The 26,070-nt window shown below is 48.5% G+C and overlaps 1 protein-coding gene across 1 annotated transcript in view; it reads right to left on the reverse strand.

Annotated features, from left to right (window-relative positions):
* The window catches only part of LAMB1 (laminin subunit beta 1), a 42,930-nt gene extending 21,712 nt beyond the window's left edge, over positions 1–21,218 (reverse strand). Inside the window, 19 exon segments of the mRNA XM_036401414.2 lie at positions 218–449; positions 546–689; positions 849–1,053; positions 1,588–1,711; positions 2,171–2,298; positions 3,027–3,185; positions 5,258–5,393; positions 7,904–7,983; positions 8,826–8,938; positions 9,355–9,534; positions 9,832–10,020; positions 10,177–10,297; positions 11,550–11,752; positions 13,210–13,273; positions 13,380–13,568; positions 15,413–15,486; positions 17,404–17,539; positions 20,790–20,959; positions 21,119–21,218. Coding sequence (XP_036257307.1) covers positions 218–449; positions 546–689; positions 849–1,053; positions 1,588–1,711; positions 2,171–2,298; positions 3,027–3,185; positions 5,258–5,393; positions 7,904–7,983; positions 8,826–8,938; positions 9,355–9,534; positions 9,832–10,020; positions 10,177–10,297; positions 11,550–11,752; positions 13,210–13,273; positions 13,380–13,568; positions 15,413–15,486; positions 17,404–17,539; positions 20,790–20,959; positions 21,119–21,155 — 2,684 coding nt within the window. The 5' untranslated portion in view covers positions 21,156–21,218.
* Between the last annotated feature and the right edge of the window lie 4,852 nt (positions 21,219–26,070).

The following is a 26,070-nucleotide window of genomic DNA, read 5'->3' on the forward strand; positions in this document are numbered from 1 at the left end:
TCACTTATGAGACACAAGGCTGTGGGCAGGGAAGAGGGGATCCCCACTCCCATCAATCTCCAGGACCACAAGTGCTTCTCTGACTCCCCGGACCCAGGGACTTTTGCTGTGGCTCAACACCTGCATGAGCACCAGCACCAGAGAGGCACAGCAGAGCTGCTGTGCCCACACTGCTGTGGGGAAGGAGAGGGGCAGGGCAAGGGCACAGGTGCCGTACCTCTCACAGTTGTGCCCGGCTGTGTGGTCCCGGCAGCTGAGGCACTCCCCGGTGTAGGGGTTACAGTCGTCAGCGTGGCCATTGCAGTGGCAGGGCTGGCAGCTGGGGAAGCCCCAGAAGCTGGGCAGGCAGCGGTCGCACTGCCGCCCGTACACCCCGGGGAAGCAGTGGCACTGGCCCGTCTCCACGTCGCAGAAGGCGTTGTAAGAGCCTCGGGCGTGGCACTCGCACGCTGCAAGGAGAGCGGGAGAGAGGCTGAGTTTCCAAGACAAGCCATAACCTCAGGGCCCCAACCACAGCCCAGCCCAGAGCCAAGGGTTTAACATACGTCGGCATCCACTCGGCCCAAACCCAAAGGTGCCAGGGGCGCATCTGTCGCACTGTCTTCCAACAACGTTGGGACGACACTGGCACTGTCCTCCATTGGGGTCACACACCGAACTCAGGGAGCCCTGAGGGTCACACTGGCATGCTGAGCAGAGAAAAACATTGCACAAAGTGAGCACTGTGGCACAGGACATGAATCCCCTGCCTCATCCCACACCCATGCCTTCCCCATGGAAACTGCTCTGCCTGCAGACACCATCCAGCCCCCAGGCACAGTCTCCCCTACAAGTAGGTGGTTACGTACATAAGGCAGTCTCATGCAGTAGTGCAGAAATGCTGAATATTATGTTCTTGCAGACATCTGTCATGGGAGTTTTCACAACACTCCTGCTGTTTTCCAAACACCGGTATCTTTGGAAAGTTTCCCAAGCGCTGTTCGTGACCACGTCTTCGCCCGAGCCTCCCACTGTGAATATGTCCAGTGATTTGCAGTATGGCATGAGAACAAGCTACAAAACAATTTTAGAATGACAAGGTGTCACTACTTATAAATAGCCTCCACAAAAATTGTGAAAATTCAGTATTATCCCAGTTTCTAGCCTTCTTTTTGCTGAAAAGCAAATAGCCAAATGGAATTTGTAAGGTAAATGACAGTATTTCTCTATTTTGGTGGAATACTTCTGGTATCTGACAAATTCTTACCCAATCTACCAAATTCTATCCATTCTAAAGAAGAAGATTAACACTGTCATTGATTTTCATGACCTACATGACACACATGAGCCTCCCCAAGAAAACTAGAGGTCTGTGGACTAGCTGCAGTCCTGCAAAATACCTAAAAGGCATTTTAGCAGAAAAACAGCTCACGTACTTGGAGGAACTTCCGAAGAAACCTATACTGCATTACATTGTTCAGTTGAAATCTGACTTCAGCTGTAAGGAACAACGCTGCAAAATACTACTTTGAATTTACACAGACATATGCCAGGGGAAATGCAAACTTCCAGCCTTTTAAGAGCATCCCTGAAATAAATTCTGCTCACAGAGTCAATGAGTGTGTAGGGGTTCTCAGTCTCTGTGTCCACCGAGGAGTACTGGGGCAGCTCCAGGCGGATGGTGTAGTTCAGCCCCTTCTCGAAGCACACGGGCCGCGGGAGAACAACGTATCTGAAGGAGGAACAGGAAACAGTCCTTACTTCAAAGGCACCATAAAGCATTTCAGGTGCCCCTATAGAGCAATCTAGATAACAGAAAGCAGCCAAGACCCGGCAGAACAAAGCAGAACAAAAGCTGCGACGTGAGAGAGGCAGTTTGCAGGCTTGTGGAAGTCAGAACCGGAAAAGCTTATCAGCAAGGTAAAGAGTCAAACCAGTGTTCACTCACAGGCTGTGCAAACACCTCCCCCTCCCCCTCCACTCAGTGAACAAACCATATCAGAATATGAGAATAAACTTAAAAGCTTTGAGTCTACAGACACACTACTAAATGTGGTTTTTATAACCCACTGGAAATTAATTTTCACCTATTTTCACAGAGGTTACAGAAAACTGAAAATGTGGCATTATTGTACTTCAATTTTTAAATGCTTTATTTTTTCTCTCCTTTTTCCCATCCAGTTATACCAACCTGGATCCAGGTGATAGTGAGACCACTTGATTATCATCATCAGGAACTGTGTTGCCACACCGACTGCCTGTGGGAATCTTCCCTGGGCGTGTGACACTGATCACAGCTTTTTCCCATTGATCAGGCAACTGGGAAAAAAAAAAGGCTCATCAGTATCAAGTAAGAATCATAAACTCTGGAAGCATCCAGAGCTCAGGCCAGGAAAAGCGTGAGCACAGACAGGGTGGTCATGGTGCTTCAGGGAGGATGGGGCTACAGCTGCAGCATCAATGGGGCATCTATCAGCTGCAGGTGTGGGCTGAGAGCAAGGAGCAGGTGGCCAGCAGCCCCATCTGCATCATGGCATCACCAGGGGCTTTGGTGACTCCTCTCCCCTCACCTCTGGGTCCTGTATGTGAGTATTCCCTGCAGTAAGTTGCTGCCAACAGGCAAGGAGATGGAGGGATTTTTCTCTTTCATTTCACTCTACAAATTATCAAAGGCAACTGCTTGCAAACTCTTGGCTGCAGGCATTCAACATCCAAGATGGGCAATTTGCTTCCTAAGGTGCACAATGCCCATCTGATCTGGCCAATAACAAATTTATAGTCTAATCTGACCTGATGGGACTTGTCACTTTTTAATTTGCTCATTAAACAGGTGCTGAAACAATGCAATAGAGAAACAAACTCTAAAGAAAATAGTACTAGAAATAGTCACCATCATTTTGGATTTTGACACATCTCAGACATTTAACTGAGCACCTGTCCTTTCTTTGAGCCCTGATGACTCCTTAAAGTGCCAGCTCATGTCAGTTGTTCACCAGGACAGCCAGCACCTGGCTGGGAGGCAGCAGTGCCCATACTCACAGACCCACCTGCGGCTCGTAGCGGATCACAACATCATACTCCATGGAGTAGGGGATGTTGTCAATGTGGAATTCCAGGTGTCCCCCCTCAGGGACTCTCACAAATCCTATGCCTGTCCATGACGGCGTGCGGTCTGGCGTGTACTGGCGCTCTATTATGTTCACTCCCTACAAAACAGGGAACAGATATTTCAGTACTGATCCATTAAATCTGCAAGTCCCATAGGAGGACATGAAGTGTGGGGTTCTGCTGATGGATGACTTCTGGACTGCAGCATCCACTGCTGGCATCCCAGACAACACAAATTCTCTTTTAAATCCATACACGTGCACACCACTGCCCTTTCACTTAACAACATTACAAATGCAAGAGAGATAAAGCAAAGCAAAACTGCACAACTCTTCATTTATTTCTCTGCTATGGTGCAGAATTAAATTTTAAAACTTGCTATGAGTAACTAATTCACCAGCTATGACATCTCATTCACCATACAGATTTCCACATTGCACTTGTAGCAGTAGGATTTATGGCAGTGGCACATCACTGTTCCATTAACCACCCAAACCTGAGTGCCAATTGCTCCCTGACTACACCAGGCTGTTTCAAACCAAACCACTGCTCAAAATAGCATTGGAAAAGCAGATCATGTCTTTAATGAGCAGGGTGTCACTAAAGAACAGAAATCCTCATCACTGATAGATATTTCCTAGCCAAATCAACACATGGTCACCCTTTTCAGTCTGAGGTGTCAGGTTTTTTATCTGTTTTTTATATAAAGAAGGGGAAAAAGCTAATAGAAAATAGAAACATGGTGCTCAAATTTCCTGTTTCAAATGTATCTGTATCACAAATAGTTCTCTCCATAGAACAACATCCTGTGCATTCCTAAGGAAGCTGCTTCAGTAGAAAGGGATAAAATGCAAGGAAACGCCTACATATATACGTGTCACTTCAGGATGTCCCCTCATGTATTCTCACACTCTTTGAACAGAGCCTGGCTGTAAGTTATCAGCCTTTGGCTTTGCACAAAGATCAGAGCTCCCCAGAAAGGATGGCAGGCAGGATGTGAGCAAGGGCATGCAGCTGTAGGAGCACAGGGGCTTGGCCCTGCCTGTCAATCCCTGCAACTCCGTGCCACTGCATTTTGTCTTGTGTTGGGCCCCCTATCTGGGAATTCAGAGTTTTATTCTATCATCAGATTTGTGAGAAGCTTTTCAATATTGGTGTTTTTAAAAATTGTTTGTTCTCAAGGTTTCAAAAGGCAAACCAGCAGCACATTCCCCTTGCTCTGTTTGGCAGGCTGGATTTTGGTGTTGGGCTTCTCCATCCCTGAGCCTTGGAAGGGCCTCAGGTACCACCTCTCCAGCTGGGCAGACACAAATGCACCAAAAACCCTGCACCAGCTCATGTGCCCTCTGCTGTGGCACAATTTCTGCTCTGTGCTGCCTTCCCTTTCTGCAGTTATATGAGAGGAAAAACTCCTCTGCCTTGGCTGAAACTGCAGAGTGGCTGCATTTTGCTCAAAAGAAATAAATTAGGGCACCAAATGCCCTGATTGTAGGCAGGCAAAGATCTGTTGCTTTAGAGAAACCATTATTTCCATCTCCCTGTCTCCTTGCTGGAGGCAAAAGTGATGGGTATAATCACCTAGCTGCTGTTAATGAATTGAAAGCAAGGCTGTGTGATGGGCAACAGAAAGAGCCAGCAACCCTATTGTAGCATGCCAGCAGGCAGAACAAGCTAGAGGCAACCTCACTTACAAAAATAGTTTTTTGGACAACCAGTATGGTTTTAGTCATTAATAAAATATATGTTACTGATATACAGAAACTATAAAAACTGTGGCAATGTGCTTAAATGTGTGCTTTGTTCACTCACACTGAAGTGGCACCAAAGAGAGGAGCCAGTGTCTGTCCCACCTCTCTTGAGATAAGAGGAGAAGTGGATGTGATGGGGTACAGAGAGGGATGGTGACAGAAAACTAACTGTACAGCCATGATCAAAAAAATAGGTTTAAAAAGAAAAATTACAATTCCTCCCCCCTCAATTACTCCATTATTTATTGATAATAAGATTGAAAAGCTACAGGTTAGTAGTTTTCTGATGCATTTCAGTTTTGTGTTTTCCACATTTTAATTGCAAAATAAGCAGAATATAAAAGACACTTCCAAGAGCCAAGTGGTGAAACAACTTTTCCACAGCTCTCCAGACACTCCAGTCCACTGAAACTGCTACTCACAGGGCCCAAGTTGGCTTCCTCTGCCTCGTAGATGTAATGATCCAGTGAAATGAAGTAATAGCCAGGCTCCACCTGGTTGCACTGACGTCCAAACATGTGGGGCCGGCATTCGCATTGGCCAGATTCACTTGAGCAGCTAGAATGGAAGAACAATGAATTTACAACAGATCTTGGCTATGCTGAGGCAGCAATGGAGCTATGGCATTTTAAATGACACAGGAGGAGAAGCACTTCTGAACACAGCACACAGGAGAGGCTCTTGGGCTCTGCACTACTAACACGGCAGCACAGTTGCAAGTAGACCTGGCTCAACCCAACTATCACTCTCCAAAACAACATCCAGGCTCAGGCTGGAAGCAAGCACAGACCAGGAACATTTCCAGTAGGCAGTTTGCAAGTAGTTTCCTCTATTTGGATGGCAAGAGGATTTCATGCTATGGATGCAGTGATTCCCTGGGACACAGGAGTTCTGGGAGCTTTACCTGCTACCAGACACAGCCAACAGGCACATCTGCCCTGAGCTGAGGGCAGGCTTGGGCTCCAAGCTTGCAAGCCACAGAGGCAGTGCATCTGTTTGTATGGTCTCAGGCAGAGCAGGAACATGCACGCCCCAGGATGCTGAGCTGCTCTCACTTGCTGCAAAGCATCCAGACAGGTCACCATCAGCAGCTACACAGGGAGGAAAACCATCCCTGGCTGCCCTAGAGTAGGACAGACACAACCAGTGACATGGGGCAGTCAGGGCCTCCCTGACTGAAGGTCTGTCCAGAGTGACACATAGATTTCCCCTTCTATCACAATGAGACATTTTCTTTACTCGATACAGCTCTATCCCCAAACTGCCTTTGGCCGTTTTATTGTCCCTAGAGAGTCTGTCCTGCATCATAAAGAACGCTTGAGAACATTGTAATTTTACACACACTCAATTGCACTTCTTAAAAGGAAGGTTTTTTGGTCCACCAAAACACACCTCTTTCTTTAAATTTGAGTGGGATTTAAAAACATTTTCTAAAGGTAAATGCCTCTGGTTTCCATGAACAATCTCCAGACTCCTCAAGCCTCCAGACAAAGAGTAATTTTTAACTTAAACTGTTTTTTTGAAGTTGCAGAGAGTCTCTTAAATGTTCACTTTGAGATGCCAATAGTGCCAAAAGCTGTCCCAGAAGAGGAGCTGGGAAGCTTCCCCTCTGGGAAGGCAATAACTCCACCACCTGGGTTACACCACAGGGATGAATTTTGGGTGAGGCACAGCATCCCACACCCTGACAGGGAGCCAGAAAGCAGCAATTCAGCAGGTGAGGAGAGGAGCCCGAGGAGAGCACAGCTCCCCCTTCCCAATGAGAGTCAGAGAGCAAAGCCAGGAGCCAGAGCTGGGCTCTGCGGTGCTCCTGTGGCTGGACGGGAGCACAGCCGCTGCCTGCCCCTGCCAGGATGCTGCACCTCCCCTCCCCACATGGTTTTGCAATCTCCAGGCTCAGTGCATGGGAAACAGGCTGGGCCACAGCTGGGCTGTTACCCCAAAGCCCTGGAAGCAGCTGTGCTGGGGGAGCTGCTCTGAGCTGTGCGGTGTAACCTATCTGTGTGCAGGCAGCGAGCACGGGGGAGTAAATAATCCCTAAGATCCACACTGCTGTCTGCCAAGGGCTAATGATTCACTCGGGAGCAGACAGGAGAGACGGCCCGTGGGACATTCCCACGGCAATCCCTGATGCAGATGGGTGTCTGTAGGCTGTGATGACCTATGGGAGACACCCCAAGATGATCCCACACTCCCCCAGGGTGGTCCCATGGGCTTCAGTGGGAAACAGCTCTCTGACCCCCTTGGGAAACTTCCGTGGCTTTAGACAAAGGCATGACATTTCAAAGGGTTTGTGGAAGGAAGGGGAGAGGAGAAAAAAAAAAAAGGCAAAGGAACATGCTGCTGTTAACAAGCCAGGAGTTGGGCACACACCTAGCACACAGAGAACTGCTCTGGTCAGCGGAGCAGTCTGGCTACCCAGCACCCCACTGACAGGACAACTAAGCCACGACTTTCCATGCTGATACTGATGGATGCATATTCAAAACTTACAATTTTCTCTAAAAAATGTCCATCTCCCCAGTGGGCACATCCAGGTCCACATCCTACTCCATGCAGCACCATTGGAGCAACGGAGCAGTACTGTGTAGCTAGTGTGCTTCCCATAGCACCAGTGGGCAGACAGATTGGCCAAAGGGTGATTTGGGAGCAAAGCAAGACCAGCATGTCCATGTCACTGTCCGTGTCTATGTCATGCCTGAGTCCTGCTTTCATCCTCTAAGAGCAAAGCTTTGACATGGACCATGGGTCCATAACCCTGTGTTACAGCAAAGGCAGAGCTTAATCCACACCTGGCTCCTACCATGGCTGACAAAGGCAGAGCTACACCAAAAACAGTTTTACATGTTCACTTGCACCAGTGGCATCAACAGAGATTGCTCAGCACAGAAAAGACATGGATGCCCCTGCCACCCTTGCTGCAATCAAGATCTACCACCTCCTGAAGCAGAAAAATGGGTATCAAACATCCTCTCCCAGAGCACATTGAGCCCTGGATGCTGTGGTTACAAAAACATGAAGCTGGGTGAAGTGGGTGATCACAGGAGAGTGACTGGGCAGAGACTCACTTGTTGTTCAGCGCTCCGCCCGGGTCGCAGTCGCACGGCCGGCATCCGTCCATGTCATTGCTCAGGCCCCAGTGCTCGGGCTGCAGGAGCAAACATCACCAGCACTGTCACCTGGGGCTGAATTAGCTCCATCTAACCCAAAGGAACATTTTTAAACACTCAGCCCAAGCTGTCCCAGACTGCCCCACCACCCATGGATCCTGCTCCCCTGGTTGTGGGTCTACCCCCACAAGCACCAACAGCACTTCCTACCTGCTCTTCTCCCACCTTGCTGACCATTTCAAGGGCAAGAGAGCCACACATGGGGCAGTGGGTATTTGTGTAGGGCACTGCCCTTGCAGGGCTGCTACTCTGCAACTTGCTTGCTGGATAGACAGACAGACAGACGGGCTTGGTTGGTTTTTCCATGCAGTTCACTGCTAGATAAGAGTTTCTCAGTGTTTGTACAAACACATCCAGTTATCTGACAGCATGTTTCTATAACACTCCAGCATGCATAAACACTACATGGAAATGTATGTGTGTGAAATAATCCCTGCCTAAAATAATGGCCTGTTTAGAAAGCAATTTTTTTGGTAACACTGTTTCCCTGACCATTTTGTCTTTCACCCCATCAAGGACTTCAGCAGAACTGCCCTAGATCCCTCATTTTCAGAGCTACCACAGGTATCCTAATGTCTCACTTCTTATGGTCCCAGGAATTAGACTGGATGCTCTGGTCTGCCTTGACATGCATCCCAGCTCCCCAAAACACAGCACACTTCATGGCTCCTGACATCTCAAGGCGCCCTCTACACCCTAAATGCCAGGCATGGGCTAGTAGGCAGTCAGAGACAGGGGCCAGCACCTTGCTCCATGCTTCCCACACTCCAGCCCCCCTCACACCAGTGTCTCCTGATTGATTTTAGGGTGAACTACTTGCCAGACATTGATTGCACTGCTTTCCTGTCACCAGACGCTTACAATAGCAGTTTCCTGTCTCCGGATCACAAGGATTGCCCCCGGGGTGGGTACCCAGAGGATTACAGGCACAAGCTACATGGAAATACAAATAGGCAGGTCAAAAGCAGGACTGGAGTCGTATTTTAGACAGTGTTCAACTTCAATATATACATTAAATTTTCCCTGAATTCCCCATTACAGAAATTAATTTCATTCTTTGCCCACCACCCATCCCAGTAAAACCTCCCTGGCCTAAAGACTCATAATCGAAAAGAAATAAGGAGGATTATGCTATTTCCACTGAATACACCAGAAGGATCAAATGGCAAACTGCATTTTAAGGGCTGGTGGACTCCAAGCTACACCAAATCTAGAGTAATGTTTTTCCTTTAGGCAAAACATGAAAAAAAGGAAAAAAAAAATCTATCCCACAAACCAACTTCTCCTGGCACTAACAGACCCTCAAAGAGCTTTTGATCACACATAAAGGAGCATATGTTTTTACTCACACTGACAGCCTGCTGGGTCATCAGCACTCAGGCCATAGAAACCTTCTTTGCAGAGGTCACAACGCTCCCCCTCGACAAATAATTTACAACGGCACTGTCCGGCAATGAGGCCGGTGGAGAAATCAGTGTAGCGGTCACAGATCCCACCATTCTGGGAGCCAGCTGGGTCACAGTTACAAGCTAAGAAGGAAGCACCACATGTATGTTATTACTGCTACAAAATGAAAGGCCAAGTCTGAAATTCAGCTGCTGTGTAGAAAGACTGTCACTCTTGCAAGTATTAGACATGACGTGGGCTGGACACACAAGGACCAGGTAAATTCCCAGATTCTCAAAGAGAAAACAAAACCCAGCCAGGCTCCCTCAAGACCTCCAAGACAGCCACTTGGAGGCTTCCTCAGGGATCCCAAGGCCCACCTGGGATTTCCTCAGGGATCCCAAGGCCATTCCCATCCTGCGGAGTGGGGCTGCACTTACGCTCGCAGACGTCGGGGTCCCGCAGGTCTCTCTCGGGGTGCTGGAAGTAGAAGGGCTTGCACTGCTCGCAGTTGCGGCCCACGGTGTTGTGCTGGCAGTCATCACACACTCCCCCGCTGGTGTTCCCCGTTGTCATGTACACTGCCATGTCAAAGTGGCACTGGCTGGAGTGGCCATTGCAGTTGCACTCTGTGACAAAGACAGAAAGCAGAGTAAGAGTCCTGGGGAAGTGCAACTCTGCAGAAAAGACACACCGGTGTCAACCAAAGAACATGAAGGATTTTACACACAAATAACAGCCTGTAACGCTCACGGCACCCAGCTCTGCATTTTACTCCAACTCACTTTTGCATGCGTTACTATTGCGACCTTCAGCAGGGCGCCAGGGTAAGTCATGGTAGAAATCCATACACTGCTCACAGTTTAATCCTTTGGTATTATGTCTGCACATGCAGTGACCATGAACCTGTAATTGAAAAAAAAGGAGGGAAAAAAAAGAATGGAAAAAGAGTTGGTTATAAATGAAAAATTAAAAAAAACATTCTACAATTAATGCAAAATAAAGCTAGCACATAATGGACATATACATTACTTTAATCCATGTAACTGCATTTAGAAAAGGCATAAAGGGCCATAGGTATGTCCTTCACCTGCCCAAGTGTCCTCATACAAATCTGTCCTTCTTTCCTTACTGGAACTAGTGCCAGAATAAATGCTTTCAGAAATAAACAAGGAGAGCACAGTTCCGCCCCAATAATCACAGAAGCCTCTTGGAACCAAAAGTTAGCTGTTTATTAGCTGTTAATTAGCTATTAACATGCAACTATTTACATCAGCAGGTCACTAGCCCAGTGCCCTCTTTCCAGCCTGCCTTGGTTCTCAGAGCAAAGATAACAGCCAGTTTGGATGGCGTTTATCTATCAGCCCCAGGCTCTGCCTTTGCCTTGTGAACAGAACAAGCACCAAGCAGACCAAGAGTGGTTGTGTGACAGCTGCTGCCACAGACCACTGGCACTACCAGCACTGTAGCCACAATGCTAAAGGCAAAGCCTGAGTGGAGACACTCATCCAAACACAGGGCAGTGGAGCATGCCTGGCTCGACGGCATCCTGCAGCCCTGGACAACCCACAACCCCATCCCACATCTCCAACCAGTTAATAACTCACCCATTAACAGGGTGCTATTATGGCTTGTCATGCAAAAAGCATGGGGAAAAGCAGAGCCCAGAAGGGATGTGGCACTTGTGCAGCAGCATATCATGGAGGCAATCAGGGTTTTCCTTCAGGGCCTGTGTTTATTAGGGCTACAAACTCGACTTCTCAGCTGGTAATGACTTATACAAACACAGGTTATGTTTGATTCACAAGTGTTTCAGCCTTTGATGCCTCTATTCCACTTCAATTTTAAGGTAACCAAGTCAACTCACACATCAGTCTCTGACCTAATAAGGTTACACTCCCTTTCTTCATTCCTACCTTTCAGTTTCATCAGCTCTGTAACACAATCAGAAAAGGAATGTTAAAACAATTATCACCTAATCTGAGATATGTGTTTGGTTAATACCAATAATGACGGATGTGTTTGCCACAGAGGAATAATCATAACAGCTTTGCTGTTTGAAAACCAAGCGTGCAGAGGCGAGGGACAGAGTGTCATCTTTACATTTGTGTTCAAATCACTTAAAAGAGGCAGAGACAAGAAGAGTGTGAATATTTACCATTCCTTCCACCTCCTCGTCCAAGCCCTCCACGGGCGCGCACTCGCTGGCGTGCCCGTAGCAGAAGCAGTTCCCGCGGACCACCATGTCGTAGATGGCATAGTAGTACTTCTCTCGGATCTCCATCCTGGAGTCCAAGAGGTTGTCTCCCAGAGTGTGCAGCTTGACAAATTTGACTCTCAGGTTTGTGATCTTCAATAGGTCTGCAGGGGACACACACAAAATACCTAACCAGCAAGCTCGTTTTGGAGTTATTTACAGATAATATTTTGAATGGGAGGAAGCCAGGAGTGACTTCCTAAGCATGCTTCCTATGGGCAGATTAGATCACATTTGATTTCAGCACCTACATATCACTTCATACTCCCCAAATTAAAAAAAAAAAAAAAAGAAATTACATTATTTTACTACAGGTTGATAACTGTATAAGTCAGTTTAAACATAATTTAAAATAGTCTATTTTATTATAAACATGCACAGGCACATACACAAACATTAAAGGCAAGGAGAAAAGCACTGCCTAAAAGACACTGGTTCTTTGGGGTTTTAAAATATAGATGGTAAGGACTTGGTATCAAGAAACTGCTGCTAAGAGGACCAAGAGCCATTAGAGTTAGGAGACTTTTGGAAAAAGTTTAAGATGAAACAAAGGCAAATAATTCTCTTTTGTACACGCCCAACTTTCCTAGGAAATGTAATTAGTTACATTTCGTGGAAACAAATAACACCCCATCACTGACCAAATACAAAGAATTTCTTGAGGGATAATCCATGGGAATACAATATTGCAGTAATTAATACCATCCACATGTCTCTTTTGATATTGTGAATCCTATGTAATTTCTTATAGCCTTGAACTAGGCTTGACAAAGCACTTCAAGCCCATGAAAGCAGTTTCTCCTTTAAAATGCTGAGTAAAGATAAAAACCAACATTAAACTCATAGCAAGAGCAGACACTCCTCTACTTCACATATTTCCTTTTGCTCCAGGTAGCTTTACACTGAAGGACATGAACCCTCATGAGAATGCATATTAAATCAGAGGTCAGGATAAGGCCAGCACTGCATTTCCCTCAGGCCAAACATCCCACAAGGTTTCTCTTAAAGCCACACTGAGCAACAGATCTCTCATGCATTGCCATGACCATGCATGAACACTACAGCAAGTTGTGGTTTATGAGCACATCTGAGTGGTCTAGCCATGCAGTGCTACCATGGCCAACTGTTCCAAAGTCATGACTTTGTTTTGAAAAATAAAACATGACCTCATTGATTTTAGCTAGAAATGCACAATGAAATAAGTACCTTTGTAGCTCTCTTCATTTGCTTTCTGAATACTCTACAATTATAGGATCACATTCCAAGGTTTCTCTTGGCAACTGCATGTATTTTGGGGAAAGGGGGTCTTTAATGAAAATAAATCCCTGATCAATTAAGAAAAAGAAGTGTGCAAGAGCAATCTCTTGCATTCACAACACTTGGTCTTTATTTCCCCACACATCACTGCCTGAGTCAGGAAAAGGAGCCATACACAGAGATATGCATGTGACTTCAGAATTGCTATTGGGGATAATGCATGACTTAGTGGATTACTGGTTTTCCTTAACAAGTAAGTGCTGAAATGCTCTCAAATCAGCCTGAAAGGCAACTGCATACATACTCTGAATCCTTGGACTGTATGGATCTTCAATTCGAAAAGCAGGATCTAGAACACGATATATTACCTGGAGGAAAAATCAAACAATGAAAGATTCAGCTTCAAAAACAACAGAATCTGAATTTGCAAGGAAAAAGTCTAACAACAAACATATTAGAAAAACTGTCTCTGACCTCTCCCTCTGTTGAAGGTTCAATGTCAGAGTACCGGGAATCACAGATTATATCATCCACTTTCTTCATGGGTCCAGTTGAAATCCCAGGAAAGGAGCTCTCACAGTCATATGCAAAATACCTGTAAACGTGCCAAGTCTGTCCAAAGTCAGATGATCTTTCAATCAACATTGCAGCAGGACGGAATGTCTAACGGTAAGAAAAACAAGAGATTTCATTTGGTTAATTATTATTTGCATTTACATTAAATCTTAGTAGTGTGAGCAATCCACATGTCTGGATTTTAATCTCTCTCCCTGCACCAACTATTTCCCATATGTGGAAATATCGGAAATACTTTTCTGGTGATATTCCACTTTCTTCCCAGAGGCAGATACATGAAATAACACTCCTCAAACCATAGACTACTACCCATCTTCAAAAGATGGCACCCAGTGGTCAAGTGCTTAAACACATTTAAACAAGAAAACTTGTAAGTTTTTTTTATTCCAAACCCTTTCTGAAAAGTGGGGGTGGAAGTAGGGCTCTACAGAGACAAAAATATTTTTTCCCCACAGCTTGTGGAAAGCAGCAGAGCCTTCTTCCTTGCTGTACCTCTTCACCTGATCTTTTACAAAGGACCTAATGGGCCTCCTCGACTACTGTAGGGAGCAGGAGGCCACTGCCACTGCTTCCCATCCAGCTCTGACACCCAGAAGTTACTGCTGAGCAGGTACCTCTGAAGCTCAGAGAAGCCCCAGCATTTCCTCTTTGCCTGACCACATGAGGCAAAATGCAGCATCTCTGATGTCCAGTGCCAGCTGTCCTCTGTGCTGCCTTAAGAAAACATCCCTTATGGAGATGGAGAGGTTCAGCTTTATCCACTCACAGTGCATTTGATTTCCCCCATCCCCAGTGACCCTTCTCCAGCTGGCCTTGCCCAGACCCTGGCAGGCTGCATTCACTTCACCAAACCAGTGTCCTTCTTACCTACATGTATCCAACTCTAGAACAACAAACTAATAAAGTTTTGATAAGATTTTTAATCCCTCCTACCTAAATAAAATCATGTTTTCATTTTTGTGCTGCCTTTCAAAAACCAGATATTTATTTAACCCTAGCTTGTACCTACCAAGAAATGCCAACAATCTCTTCCTTAGTTTTATGTATTCAGTGGGGACCTCCCAGAGCCAAGCACAAAAGCACTTCAGTCACAGCTGGAAAGAAATTTTCTCTCTGCTTCCTGGCTGAAAATATCACCCAACTTAGAAACTAGTATCTCACCCAACAAAAAAATTTAGCAACCCAGAAATAAGGCAGCTCAACTGTCTACCACACAAAGGCCACAAGGCATCATTAAAACTATCTTTCCCCTGCAGTCTTCCTCCTGACAGCAGAACAAGCTCCAGCACTGGGGTACAATGGCTGCAGTGACAGGGGTTTTTTGGGGGTCCCTCACTGCTGGCTGCAGTAGAAATGACCACCTTCCACCACCTTAAGTCACAGGGAGAAACCCTTGTTGATGCCACAGGAAAGAGGAACCAGCTGTCCTAGAAAGCTAATGCGTAAAAATGAAGAGATTAATTTGTCCACATGGGAAGAACATTTAGGATGTACGGGACATAAGCTACCATTCCAAGACATCTGTTTGTAAAAAAACAAAGACACTTTGTGTACAGATGTTCCTTCTTCCTGAAGACCTTTCCATTTGCCAAATGAAAACTGACACCATGGCCAACTTTTTTCAGGAAAAAAACCCTTGCTACTATATGACTTAGCTAACAATCTTCTAGAACATAACCACCAGAGACACACCAACACAAAACCCAGCTTCAGCAAGACTCCTTCTGCAGCCTCACTGGAGTTCAAACACAAATCAGAACCCAGCCTTTCTGCATGACTTCAGCACTGGTTAATGGTTGGCAGCTCTGAAAAATTCAGGCCAAACAGCTCAGACAAAGCCCAAATCCAAAATATCAAATAGATGTGAAGGACTATGAGACCTCTCATTTCCTCATGTTTTAGGGTTCAGGGTATGACTGTGGCTTCCTTACCTTGAAGGTCATAATGAGATGAGTGAAATGAAACTCAGCCTCCAGGTCCAGCTGGATAGTCACGTTTTCCAAACCTGCAGGGGCAGAGAAAAGAAGGTGTTCAGCTAACAAGGACACCTGCCAGTCTCTACATGAAGAGCTTTTGCCAAAGCTCTTCACTCTGTTGGCATGAGACTATTTTCTTTAGCACTTGGTTCTGTAGTGGAAAAGGAATATGATGGTTTAGTGTGTGCCTGAGGTAGAGGGGGAGACACCAAGAACCTGCTGGAGAGTAACACGTGGGATTCCTGTGCGTGATCAGCACCGAATGCGCTACACCCAGAGCATGAGCCCGCAGTGCTACTTGAGACAGGGGCATGGCTGGGACCACCACAAGCTGGGTCCTGGCACCAAAGCCCCAGTCCAGCTGGGGATGCTGAGCCCAGATGTGTGTGGTGGCTGGAGGCTGTTCTCCCCCACCCCAGCCTCTCTGGCAGCAGCAGCAGCACAAGCTTCTGCAGCCCTAACACTCCCAGTCTCACTGATGCCTGGTCGGGGCCATTCCCCACCATTTTTCACTCACTCTGGACTCTCCTGTCCACAAGAACAGCTCCTTTCTAACCTAGTTTTGAGACACTCCTAAAGCAACTATCACAGCCCTGCTTTGCAGTCCCAAAGGTTAAGAAAATGGTGAGAGGAAAACAGTTTTCCAAACTGCTGTATGACTACCTGTGGTTAAGGACTCTACACAGAAAGGAAGAAAAACAGCCAGAAATATTATTTTGCCTTGTGAAAAGAGCTCTCGAAGCAGCTGGATACTAATTATACTGTAGTTGGAAATAAAAAAATAAAATCAAGATTTACAGAGAGGAGAAAGGGTAAGAAATGAAAATAATAAAACAATAAGGCACTTAAATTTTTGACCAGCTGTAACCTTCTGTGAAGCATGCAGCAATGGTCCCTTATGCTGGATGCCTGAAAACATGAATTGGACAGAAAGAATCATTTGTTTTTTATTGTTGAAGGACATTTTCATGACCTTATGAGCTAAGAAACTTTTTTGTGTGAATGCTGCCAAGTCTGTTGCAAAAAACATGAATTATCTGGAATGCTGGAAGAGAACCGCTGGCTGCAAGCAGTTGATCTAAATGGTTAAAAAGGATTTAGTGAAAACCTTTCTTTAACAGGCAGCAAAACTGTTTCAAATATTACTTTTTTTTTTCTCATATACAATAAGGCAGCTGCTGCCAATGAATTTGCAGCAATCCCACCCTGTCCAGCTGGCTTTAAGGTTTCAGGGTAGGACTGCTGTTTGAGAAACCCTTGCTGCCTTGTTTTGTGTATGAAAGCATTCCAAAAGCATAACCAGAAAAGTAAAACAGGCAGAGGAAGGATTAAAAGAAAAAAACCAAAAACCCCACCAAACTAATAAGAAATTTTTGTTTTTAACGAGCTGGCTTGTTTCCACAGTTCATTTTATTGCTTGGCAAATGGTACAGAAATTCAGGGAGCTCAGGAGGGAGAAGGCAGCTTGTAGGGTAAGAGATATCCCTGGCTTTACTGTCCTGGGTAGAAAAAGGAAATTGGAGGACTGCAGGCAGGGCAAGAGCCAGCTCTGCACCCAAACCTCCTCCTTCCACAGCCTCCAGCCCGGGCGTGGGGAAGCCCTGGGATATTTACTCTTGGAAAGCTGCTCAGCTCTTGCTGCCCAAATATGAGGGAGAATCTGAGGCCAGTGTGGGAAACTCATCTCTTTAGGAAAGGACTCTTGCAGAGTGCTTGGACGGCTGTTTCCAACACTCCTGGAGGACTCGAGGGGTTTTGTTGCAGATTAAGGACCGCTCCAGGGCACACAAAAGCAGCCAGCTTTACTCATGGCTCCTCACACAGCATGATCCTTCACAGGGCAGTCATCACCAGGCCAGAGATAAGAGCAAACCCACAGGTACCCTTAAACAAAAGGAGAGAAAACAGCTCCCAGCCCCGGAAATTGCCCCAGACAAACCACATACCATTCTCCGACTGCCACCAGAGCTTCAGGCGATTTGGATCGAACGTGGTGACCACATTTTCAATCCGATGGCTGTCGGGATTGAGAGTATCGTGGAAGGGATCCTCCGAATCACATATGAAACATTTTTTGTCCTCCTGAAACAACATGATAATCAGCATTACTGATTTTATCCATGGGGCAATAGTTGCTTCCTGCAGATAAGAGTATTTTCCATCCATATCACATTCCACTCGTTTTGCCTGCAGGAGTCATCAAAGATATTTTTTTTGTTGAAATGCTAAGTGTTTTTACCTCTATGAATTAATGTAAATTGCCAAATGGAAAATATGCCAGGAATTCCATAACTTCATTTTTATGGGAAGCATGCTTTCAATGAAAATTGCAGTTTCAGGAAATGTCTTCCAGTGCACGTATTCTCCAGTGGAATTCAAAACCAATGGCAACATCTACAGAAAATTGCTGAATTGCTTCTGTAAAAAATGCACACGTGCAAAACTGCATCTTAACAACTTGTGAGAAATAACTCTGGCTTTTGGAAGCTGGCTTGGAGATGCAAGCTGCCTGAATTAGGGATACCTCCCGTGAGGCTCAGTGCACATCAAGGGGCCCTCAGTGATTTAGCCCTTTTCTCTGAATTCAGCTTGTCCAACTCCTACCCAAACCTTGCATCTTCAGCTGGTATTGCAACCCCAAACTGTGTACATAAGGTCCATTTGCACACATTACAAAGTCTGCCCAAGCAAAACCAGCTCAGAACAAGTCTGGGATGTGCTGCTTGGATAAGCCAGAAGCTTCTTCACCAGGGGACAAAACTCCATCATGGCTTGTCCGGTCGGCTGTCTGTCTCTGCCCAGACACACCTAGGATGGTTCAGGGGCAGCCCGTGCTTCAAAGGATGAGTCTGGACTCTTCAGTTTTTCAGTCTTCAGATTGTTTATTTCTCATCTACAGAATTTTCTTTCTGCCCAGCAGAGGTCTGACCTGCAAGGCAGCCACGGGCACTCTGACCACCCATGGGGCAGTCGTGTCTTTTTATACTAAAATCTATGTACATGATATTTACCTTTATTTCCCAATACCTTTCAACCATATTAGCAAGTGCACCTTCACCATGGACCAATCCCCAAGTGCCAACATCACCACAGAAAATGGAAGACAAGAAGAAGAAAGAAGAAGGACAAGACATGCCCTGATCCCTCCATCTTGTCTCCATAACTCCCCTGTACCAAAACCCTAAAATCTATATTTCACCCTGTAAATACATCATTCCTGCACCATTCACTCCCAAGTGACTCTCATGTCCTCAAACAGGTGGCACATCCCTAGAGGGATCGAAGTCAAGCCACCAGACGCTCCTGGCAACATTCCAGGATTTCCGAGCCCCCCAAGGGTTCTCTCGGTAACTCTGGACATCCGGAGTGATGTGCTGAGTTCCCACAATGGCTGTTACTACAAACAGTGCTATTTTTGCATTGTCCTGCCTAAAACCACCGTTTTCTGACTGCAAAGTAGGGTGCAAACTAAAGCAAAAGGGAGGGATCCTGCCCAGACCAACGGGAGAGGGCAGATGAGGAGAGGAGCTCATTGGATGGCAGTGAAGGAGCCCCAACACAGCAACAACTCATCCCTGCCCAAAGCTACGCAGGCATCATTCCTCCAGCACGTTTATGGAGACAAATGCTCTTTTTTATCAGCCAAGAATGTGACAGCTGGCAGGTCTGCACCACACAGGCTTTCCATTTCACCACTCCTGGCTTCTGTGGCTCCTCCCAAGCTCAGGGCTTCACCTCCCACAAGCCCTCGAACACTCCTCCAGCAGAAAGAATGGCAAGAGCAGGGGTCCCAGGAAGACGTTCCCTACTGTCTGCTCCAGGCTTATCTTCCCCCACACTTCATGCCACAACTTGCTTCTCCTCTGACCAAAAGTAAATCCTAGAAGACCTAGCAGATCCTAATTCTGCCAAGCACTCAGTGCGGCCACGCCCCATGTTACTAAGAGGATACTGACAACTTCCATGATTTCTTCAATACCACACACTATGGTTCAGAATAACCAGGGACATCCCAAATGCTGAACCGGGGCAGGGAGATCAGGAATATGGGCACATGAGAACTTCTGAAGTGATGCTTTTTACAACGGCACTTCAACATTTTTTGAGACAAGAAAATGTAACAAAGCACCTTTGTTATTTCGTTCTACCAGAGATGCTTATGTTGTTAAAGTCAATCCCAACATATACTGAAAATGTTCAGAGAAGCTAAATCCCTCGTCAAATAAAGTAGAGCCATTAGACAGAACTTACACGGTAAAACTGAAGGTGGGGAAAGAATGAAGGGAGACTTGGTAACTTCAGGGTACAAATGAGTCAAGTGCTACTGCCTCTCCTGCTTCCTGTGGTTTTCCTTCCAAGTGCCAGAATCCGGCCCTATTGTCTCCACAGTAATTCGTCCGGAGATTATCCCTTTACTTTCAGTTCAACAGAGTTCCACGTATAACTGATAGTTTATTTTTCTCCACCATCCCTTCTCTCTCAGAGATTTTGAGTTTGATGAGCTGCTTCTGGCTTTAAAAAGCAGCAGCTCACCAGATGTGCAGAGACAACCTTATTTGCATCCTTCCACTCCAAGACCATATACATGTAATTACATTGCGGGGACTGTGGACAAAACATTGCCGGGCCCTACAGCCCACTCTCCTTTAGGAAGCTGTCTAGACGGCTCCGAGCGAGCCGGGAAATAAAGCATTAACTGAACTTACTGCGGCACATTCTTCTTTATTGGCCTCGATCAGGAAAGGGAGCTCGGAGCCGAAAGCCGCGGGGGATTCCCTGCGCCCAGGGTGCGGGGTCCCTCACGGGGCACGGCGCTGCCCGCGCCTCCTACCCGCGGGCGGTGCTCGTCCCGTCCCGCCGGCCCGGGCGCTGCCCGCGGGTGTGCGCCCCGCTCAGTCCCCGCGCCCCGCGCAGCCCCCGCACCCCGCTCAGTCCCCGCACCCCGCTCAGTCCCCGCGCCCCGCGCAGCCCCCGCGCCCCGCTCAGTCCCCGCACCCCGCGCAGCCCCCGCACCCCGCGCAGCCTCCGCACCCCGCTCAGCCCCCGCACCCCGCTCAGTCCCCGCGCCCCGCGCAGCCTCCGCGCCCCGCGCAGCCTCCGCGCCCCGCGCAGCTCCCGCGCCCCGCGCAGCCTCCGCACCCCGCTCAGCTCCCGCACCCCGCTCAGCTCCCGCGCCCTGCGCAGCTCCCGCGCCCCGCGCAGCCTCCGCGCCCCGCTCAGCTCCCGCGCCCCGCGCAGCCCGTGCAGCGCCCGCGCAGGAGGCGATGCCCGCCCCAGCGCCGGCACCGAGCGCGGTGCCCGGGAGCGCTGCCCGCCCGCGGCCGGCGCTCACCTGGAGGTGGCTGACGATGCAGTAGGGCTCGGGCTGGCGGAGGCCGCAGGTGGAGGAGGCGGAGAGCCGGGCGGCGCGGCCGATGAGCAGGTCGCCGGTGGCGGGGTAGCAGCTGCCCTCGGCGCAGCCATAGCTGTACTCGGGCTCCTGTGCCGCCGCGGGCCACAGCGCTGCGCGGCCGCGGAGGGAGGGAGAGAGGGGGACACAGGGTGAGAGAGGGAAGCGGGAGCGCGGCCGGGCTGGGCGCCCCGAGCCGCCCCGGCAGGGCGCTACAGAGGCGCGCCCAGCCCGCCGTGCCCCGACGGCGGCCGGAGCGGAGCGGGAGTTACCGAGGCAGCAGCAGAGGTACAGCGGGAGGCGGCCCATGGCGGGCGGCAGGACGGGACGGGACGGGACGGGACGGGACAGGACACGACGGGACGGGACGGGACGCGGCTGCCCCTCCACGCGCCGCCGAAAGCCGCTGCTCCGGCCGCTCCACGCAGGCGCCGCCGTTCCCGACCGCGGCCCCGCGCCGCCGGGCGCCCCCCGGCCCTCCTCCTCCTCCTCCTCCTCCTCCGCCCCTCCGCATCCGCGGGGCCGGGCCGAGCCCCTCCCGCCCTGGGGCAGCCCGGCCCTCAGCCAGGGCACGGAGCGCCGCCGTCGAGGAAGGGCGGCTCAGTCGGGGTGGGAGGCAAGGGGACGTCCTGTCCCGCTGTAGCCAGGGAGCCCCGAGCGGGACACCGGGAACTCCAGCCCTCCGGCCCGCAGGCTGGGCTCTTTCCAGCGTCGGGAGCGGGCTCTGGGCAGGGTGCGACAGTTGGAAGGGGGTGGCGGATAGGTGGGGGAAATCACCAATTGGGTACCCCTCCTCCCTGCCCTTGTCAGTGGAGAAACAATGAAGGAATGGGGTTATTGACCTAATCCTCCCTTCTGCCGCTAGCGTGGATGAAGCCGGGCCCCTGTGAGGAAAGGATGGATGGATGGATGGATGGATGGATGGATGGATGGATGGATGGATGGATGGATGGATGGATGGATGGATGGATGGACCCAAAGCCCAGCAAAGCACCAGGGGTTGGACAACTGTCCCACTCAAGGCTCAGTAGCCCCGCTCTGCCTGGTGCTGTGGTGCCAGCACACGTGGCTCAGGAGTGCCATTCCTGGGGATGGTGGCTGCCATACATGGCCAGGTCTGGCTCTGGCACAGGCAGAGAGGCCCAGCAAGCCTGGAGCAGCCACTGCCAGGCTGTGTCACATTCCCTGGGAGCACACAGCACCGTTGCCTTCCCAGGGGCGCTGGGGCAGCTGCAAGGAATGAGTGGCTGTGCTGGAGCTGCCCCTGCACCCCAGCCTCCCACATCAGTGCCTTGGGGTCTGCTGGGGAGCATGGGGCTTCATTGGCTGGTGGCAGAGTCCCCTCAGCACCCAGGGAAAATGTTTAGGGTTAAATAAACACCTAGGAGTGTGTATGAAGGATGGATGTGGCTGGGACAAATGCCTGGGTTTGTATACCCAGGTTTTGCTTGCACATGTGTAACACGTGTACTTGTGTAAATCTTTACCAGGTACCAGTGCCCCCCAAGAACACTTTGCCCTCACTATTTGCAGTGCCAGAATGAAAACACACCATGGTCTGTCTGGCCCAGCAAACCCTGCCGAGGTAGGTAAATATGTTCATTCTCATTTTACAGATGGATAAGCAGAAACAGAGAGATACCGAGTGACTTGCCCTAAAGGTTAAACACCAGGTTTGAAACATAACCCAAGACTCTGGATTAAACAACTTGTGGAGCTGTTTCATTAAAGAAATCCATAAAATTAAATCATTCTAAACTGACAGGGCAGGAATTGTAATATCCTAAACTTCTTCTGCAATGTGGTCTTCTAAATTCAGAAAACAAATTCAGTTTATAACCCTTTTATATTTTTTAAGCTTCAGTACAGCAAACATTTTTGTTCCCAGTAAAACAGAAAATGTTTTACTTTGTGCAACTCTTTCATTGCCACTGGACTTTTTCTGTCCCCTACTTTTCCAACTTTGATTGACGTTTTCTCCTTTTGGTTTTTTTTCCTGTTTCATAGCCTTGTGGAAGTCCTGTCCTCCCCTATTGACTCCTTTGTGCCTTGGGACAGAGAGCATGAAAACGTGCTTTGTTCCAGCCTGGGGGTGATCCTGGCGTGCAACACCAGGGCTTGAGCTGGAGCTCCAGCCACAGCCTGGGGTGGCCACCATCACCCATAACTGGGGTATTCTTTCAGACATAACAGAAACCACCACACTCAGTGTGTGAGTAATTAGGAACAGGGGACTCGTGTCCCTCCCTCTCTGCAGTGCTCGTGACAAATAGTGAGTGGGAGTATTTTAATTTGATTCTTCAAATGATAAAAGTTCAGTTTAGTGCCCTATCCTTGTGGTTGGTGAACCACCTTTACCTCCCTGGAGTGTCTGTGTTTGTGCGTGGTTGGAAGTCTCAAAAAACAAAATTTCAGAATTTGAGCCCAGTGGGACCCACTTGATCACCCATTTTCTTAAAACACTGCAGTGGTTGAATGCCTGGTAGAGCTGATGATATGATTTTGATTAAATATATCTTTGATTCTATGTCAGTTTGGTTGTGTTGTTTGCATTTTGATTAATGCCTTTGAAGTAAAAATGCTCTACAGCAGGAAACTTATTTCAATCCTTTTTCAAGAAGCAGTTTTCTGAAGCCATTTTTGCCCACAAGGAAGAGGTCCGGGGGAGCTACAAATAGGTATTTTTTTATCTAGAGACAGCATTTTCCCCACAAATTGACTTTGAAAAAACACTTTGAAAGTTTTTGCATCACTTCCAGTGGGAAATGCTGCACAGTTGTAAACTCCTGAAGCTGTCACAGGATGGATTTGGAGTTCTGTGGCCACTGGTTCCATCGGATCTGCTTCCTTTGTGTGTCTGAGCATGCTTGGGGGCAGGGAGGGGAGGTTAGACTGTGCTGAATTTCTTGTTCCTGCTTCCGCTTTCCTTCCAGCGATTTCTGTTTCCCCCATGGATACATCTCCTCTCCAGGCCTGTTTAACTGCCTTGTGTTTACAGATTTCTCATCTGTGCAGCTTGTGGAAAGCCATTCAGCAATTCTTATAGTCAACAGTGGATTTTAGGAGGAAGTTCTCTTTCAACTTTTTGCTTGTGAATTCAGATTTTTAAAGCCACAAAAGAAATAATTTTTGTTTGTTTGCAATTGGGAATTTCTGTCTAAGAGTTTCAGTTTGCCTCTCCCAGGTGCAGTCCAGCAGAGATGCACTGAAACCTGCAGAAAATCCTTCATAACCTGGAGACCTGCACATGAGCAGCTTGGTGTGTGCTCCAAGTAAAACAGAGATGTTTGATTTCATTATGTCAAAGTCAGCCTAAATACAGTCATCTGATTACAGCCTAGTAACTTAGAAAAAAGCCTCACACCTCACAGATGATTTTTCCTAAGTGCTAAAATTCAGACAATGCTAACCCACAAATTCCATGCATTCCTGCGTTCAGGTGGCTTTGTTAGATTATATCAAAATTATAATTTGATTCCATTATTTTCCCAATAGAATGTGTCACAGTGTAATGCATGTTGCACATTGCCCTGGAGCACAGCTGGTTCGAGTTAGAGGAGTATCTCTGAAATCTCATCTGCCAGCAATTCCCACCCAAGCCCCCAGCGCATACCAATGCTACTTTAGCTCTTGTAAACACGGGGTGATAACCATGCAGTGTTTATCTCCGTGGGATCGATAAGGATTGTTTCAGGGTGCTGCTGGCATGGGTAAATGTCAAGAGCCCTGTGTTCCCGCAGAGCATTCCTGAGTTTTACAGATGTGGTCTGGGCTACGTCCAGCTCTGAAGCAGCACCGTGCTGAATGCAGTCCCTCAGTGGGACAGTCCAGCCAGGAATGACACGACTGGTTTTGACTGAGGAAAGCCCATCACTACTCTGCTCTGCAACCTGCAGAGTATGTATACCAAGGGTGGGAGTTTGAAACTGAGGCGTAGCTCACTTCAGTCTTTTTTAAACTCTGGCACGTCTATAACACTTGCTTAACCACAGATTCCTTTCTTATTAATATATAAAAAAATAATTACAGCCTAGAATTTAGGCCAATTCATGTGTTCCTGATGCTAAAAGAAATTGCTGAGTGAACCCTGATTTCATGAAGTGCTGCATTGTGGGAGAAGAGCTGGAGAAACTGGTTTTCAACATTTCTGGCCCTTTAGACTCACAGCTTAAACCTAAGAGCTGGAGTTATTCTCCAGTTGCTGGTTACATTAATGAAAAACGCGTGAAACCCCCTATAAGCATAAGAAAAACGTGCATTGCAGGAGCGCCAATGCCAGAGAAAAGAGTTTTAAGTTGATTTCTGCGTTAAGCATCTGAGCACTGCCATCCAGTGGGCAGTGGGACATCGGCCCTGTCGCCCACCGCCCGTGGCCCGGCGCTGCACGGAGCTGCTGCCCGCCGCATTTCCAGGGAGCACAGCGGGACCCTCGCATCCTCAGGGCTCTGGTGGGGGAACCCTGCTCTGCCTCGGTGAGGAGATGGGGCTGGAGCAGTGACAGTGCCGGGGATGCTGCTGGATGTCAGCAGGAGCGGCTGCAGGAGCCCGCGGGGTTTCATTCACCTGCATCCTGCTGCAGGACCCGCGGGGTTTCATTCACCTGCATCCCGCTGCAGGACCCGCGGGGTTTCATTCACCTGCATCCCGCTGCTGGAGCCGCGGGGTTTCATTCACCTGCATCCCGCTGCAGGAACCCGCGGGGTTTCATTCACCTGCATCCCGCTGCAGGACCCGCGGGGTTTCATTCACCCGCATCCCGCTGCTGGAGCCTGCGGGGTTTCATTCACCCGCATCCCGCTGCAGGACCCGCGGGGTTTCATTCACCCTCATCCCGCTGCAGGAGCCGCGGGGTTTCATTCACCTGCATCCCGCTGCAGGAGCCTGCGGGGTTTCATTCACCTGCATCCCGCTGCAGGAACCGCGGGGTTTCATTCACCCTCATCCCGCTGCTGGAGCCTGCGGGGTTTCATTCACCCGCATCCTGCTGCAGGACCCGCGGGGTTTCACCTGCATCGCCCCATCCGAGTCTGGCCAGCCCCCTGCAGGGTCGTGGCACAACCACGGTTCGTAGGGGTTGGCAGAAGACACGGGGTGCTGGGAGTCTGTCTTTGGGACAGCTCCCACCAGCTCTCTGAGCAATTTGCATTTCCAGGCCCCCCACCACAGGAAGCCCTAGACTGTGCACAGGAGGATATTGTACAGCTCCCTCAAAGACTACACCTGA

This window comes from Molothrus ater, chromosome 5, assembly GCF_012460135.2.
Source record: "Molothrus ater isolate BHLD 08-10-18 breed brown headed cowbird chromosome 5, BPBGC_Mater_1.1, whole genome shotgun sequence".
In the NCBI taxonomy this organism is placed as follows: domain Eukaryota; kingdom Metazoa; phylum Chordata; class Aves; order Passeriformes; family Icteridae; genus Molothrus; species Molothrus ater.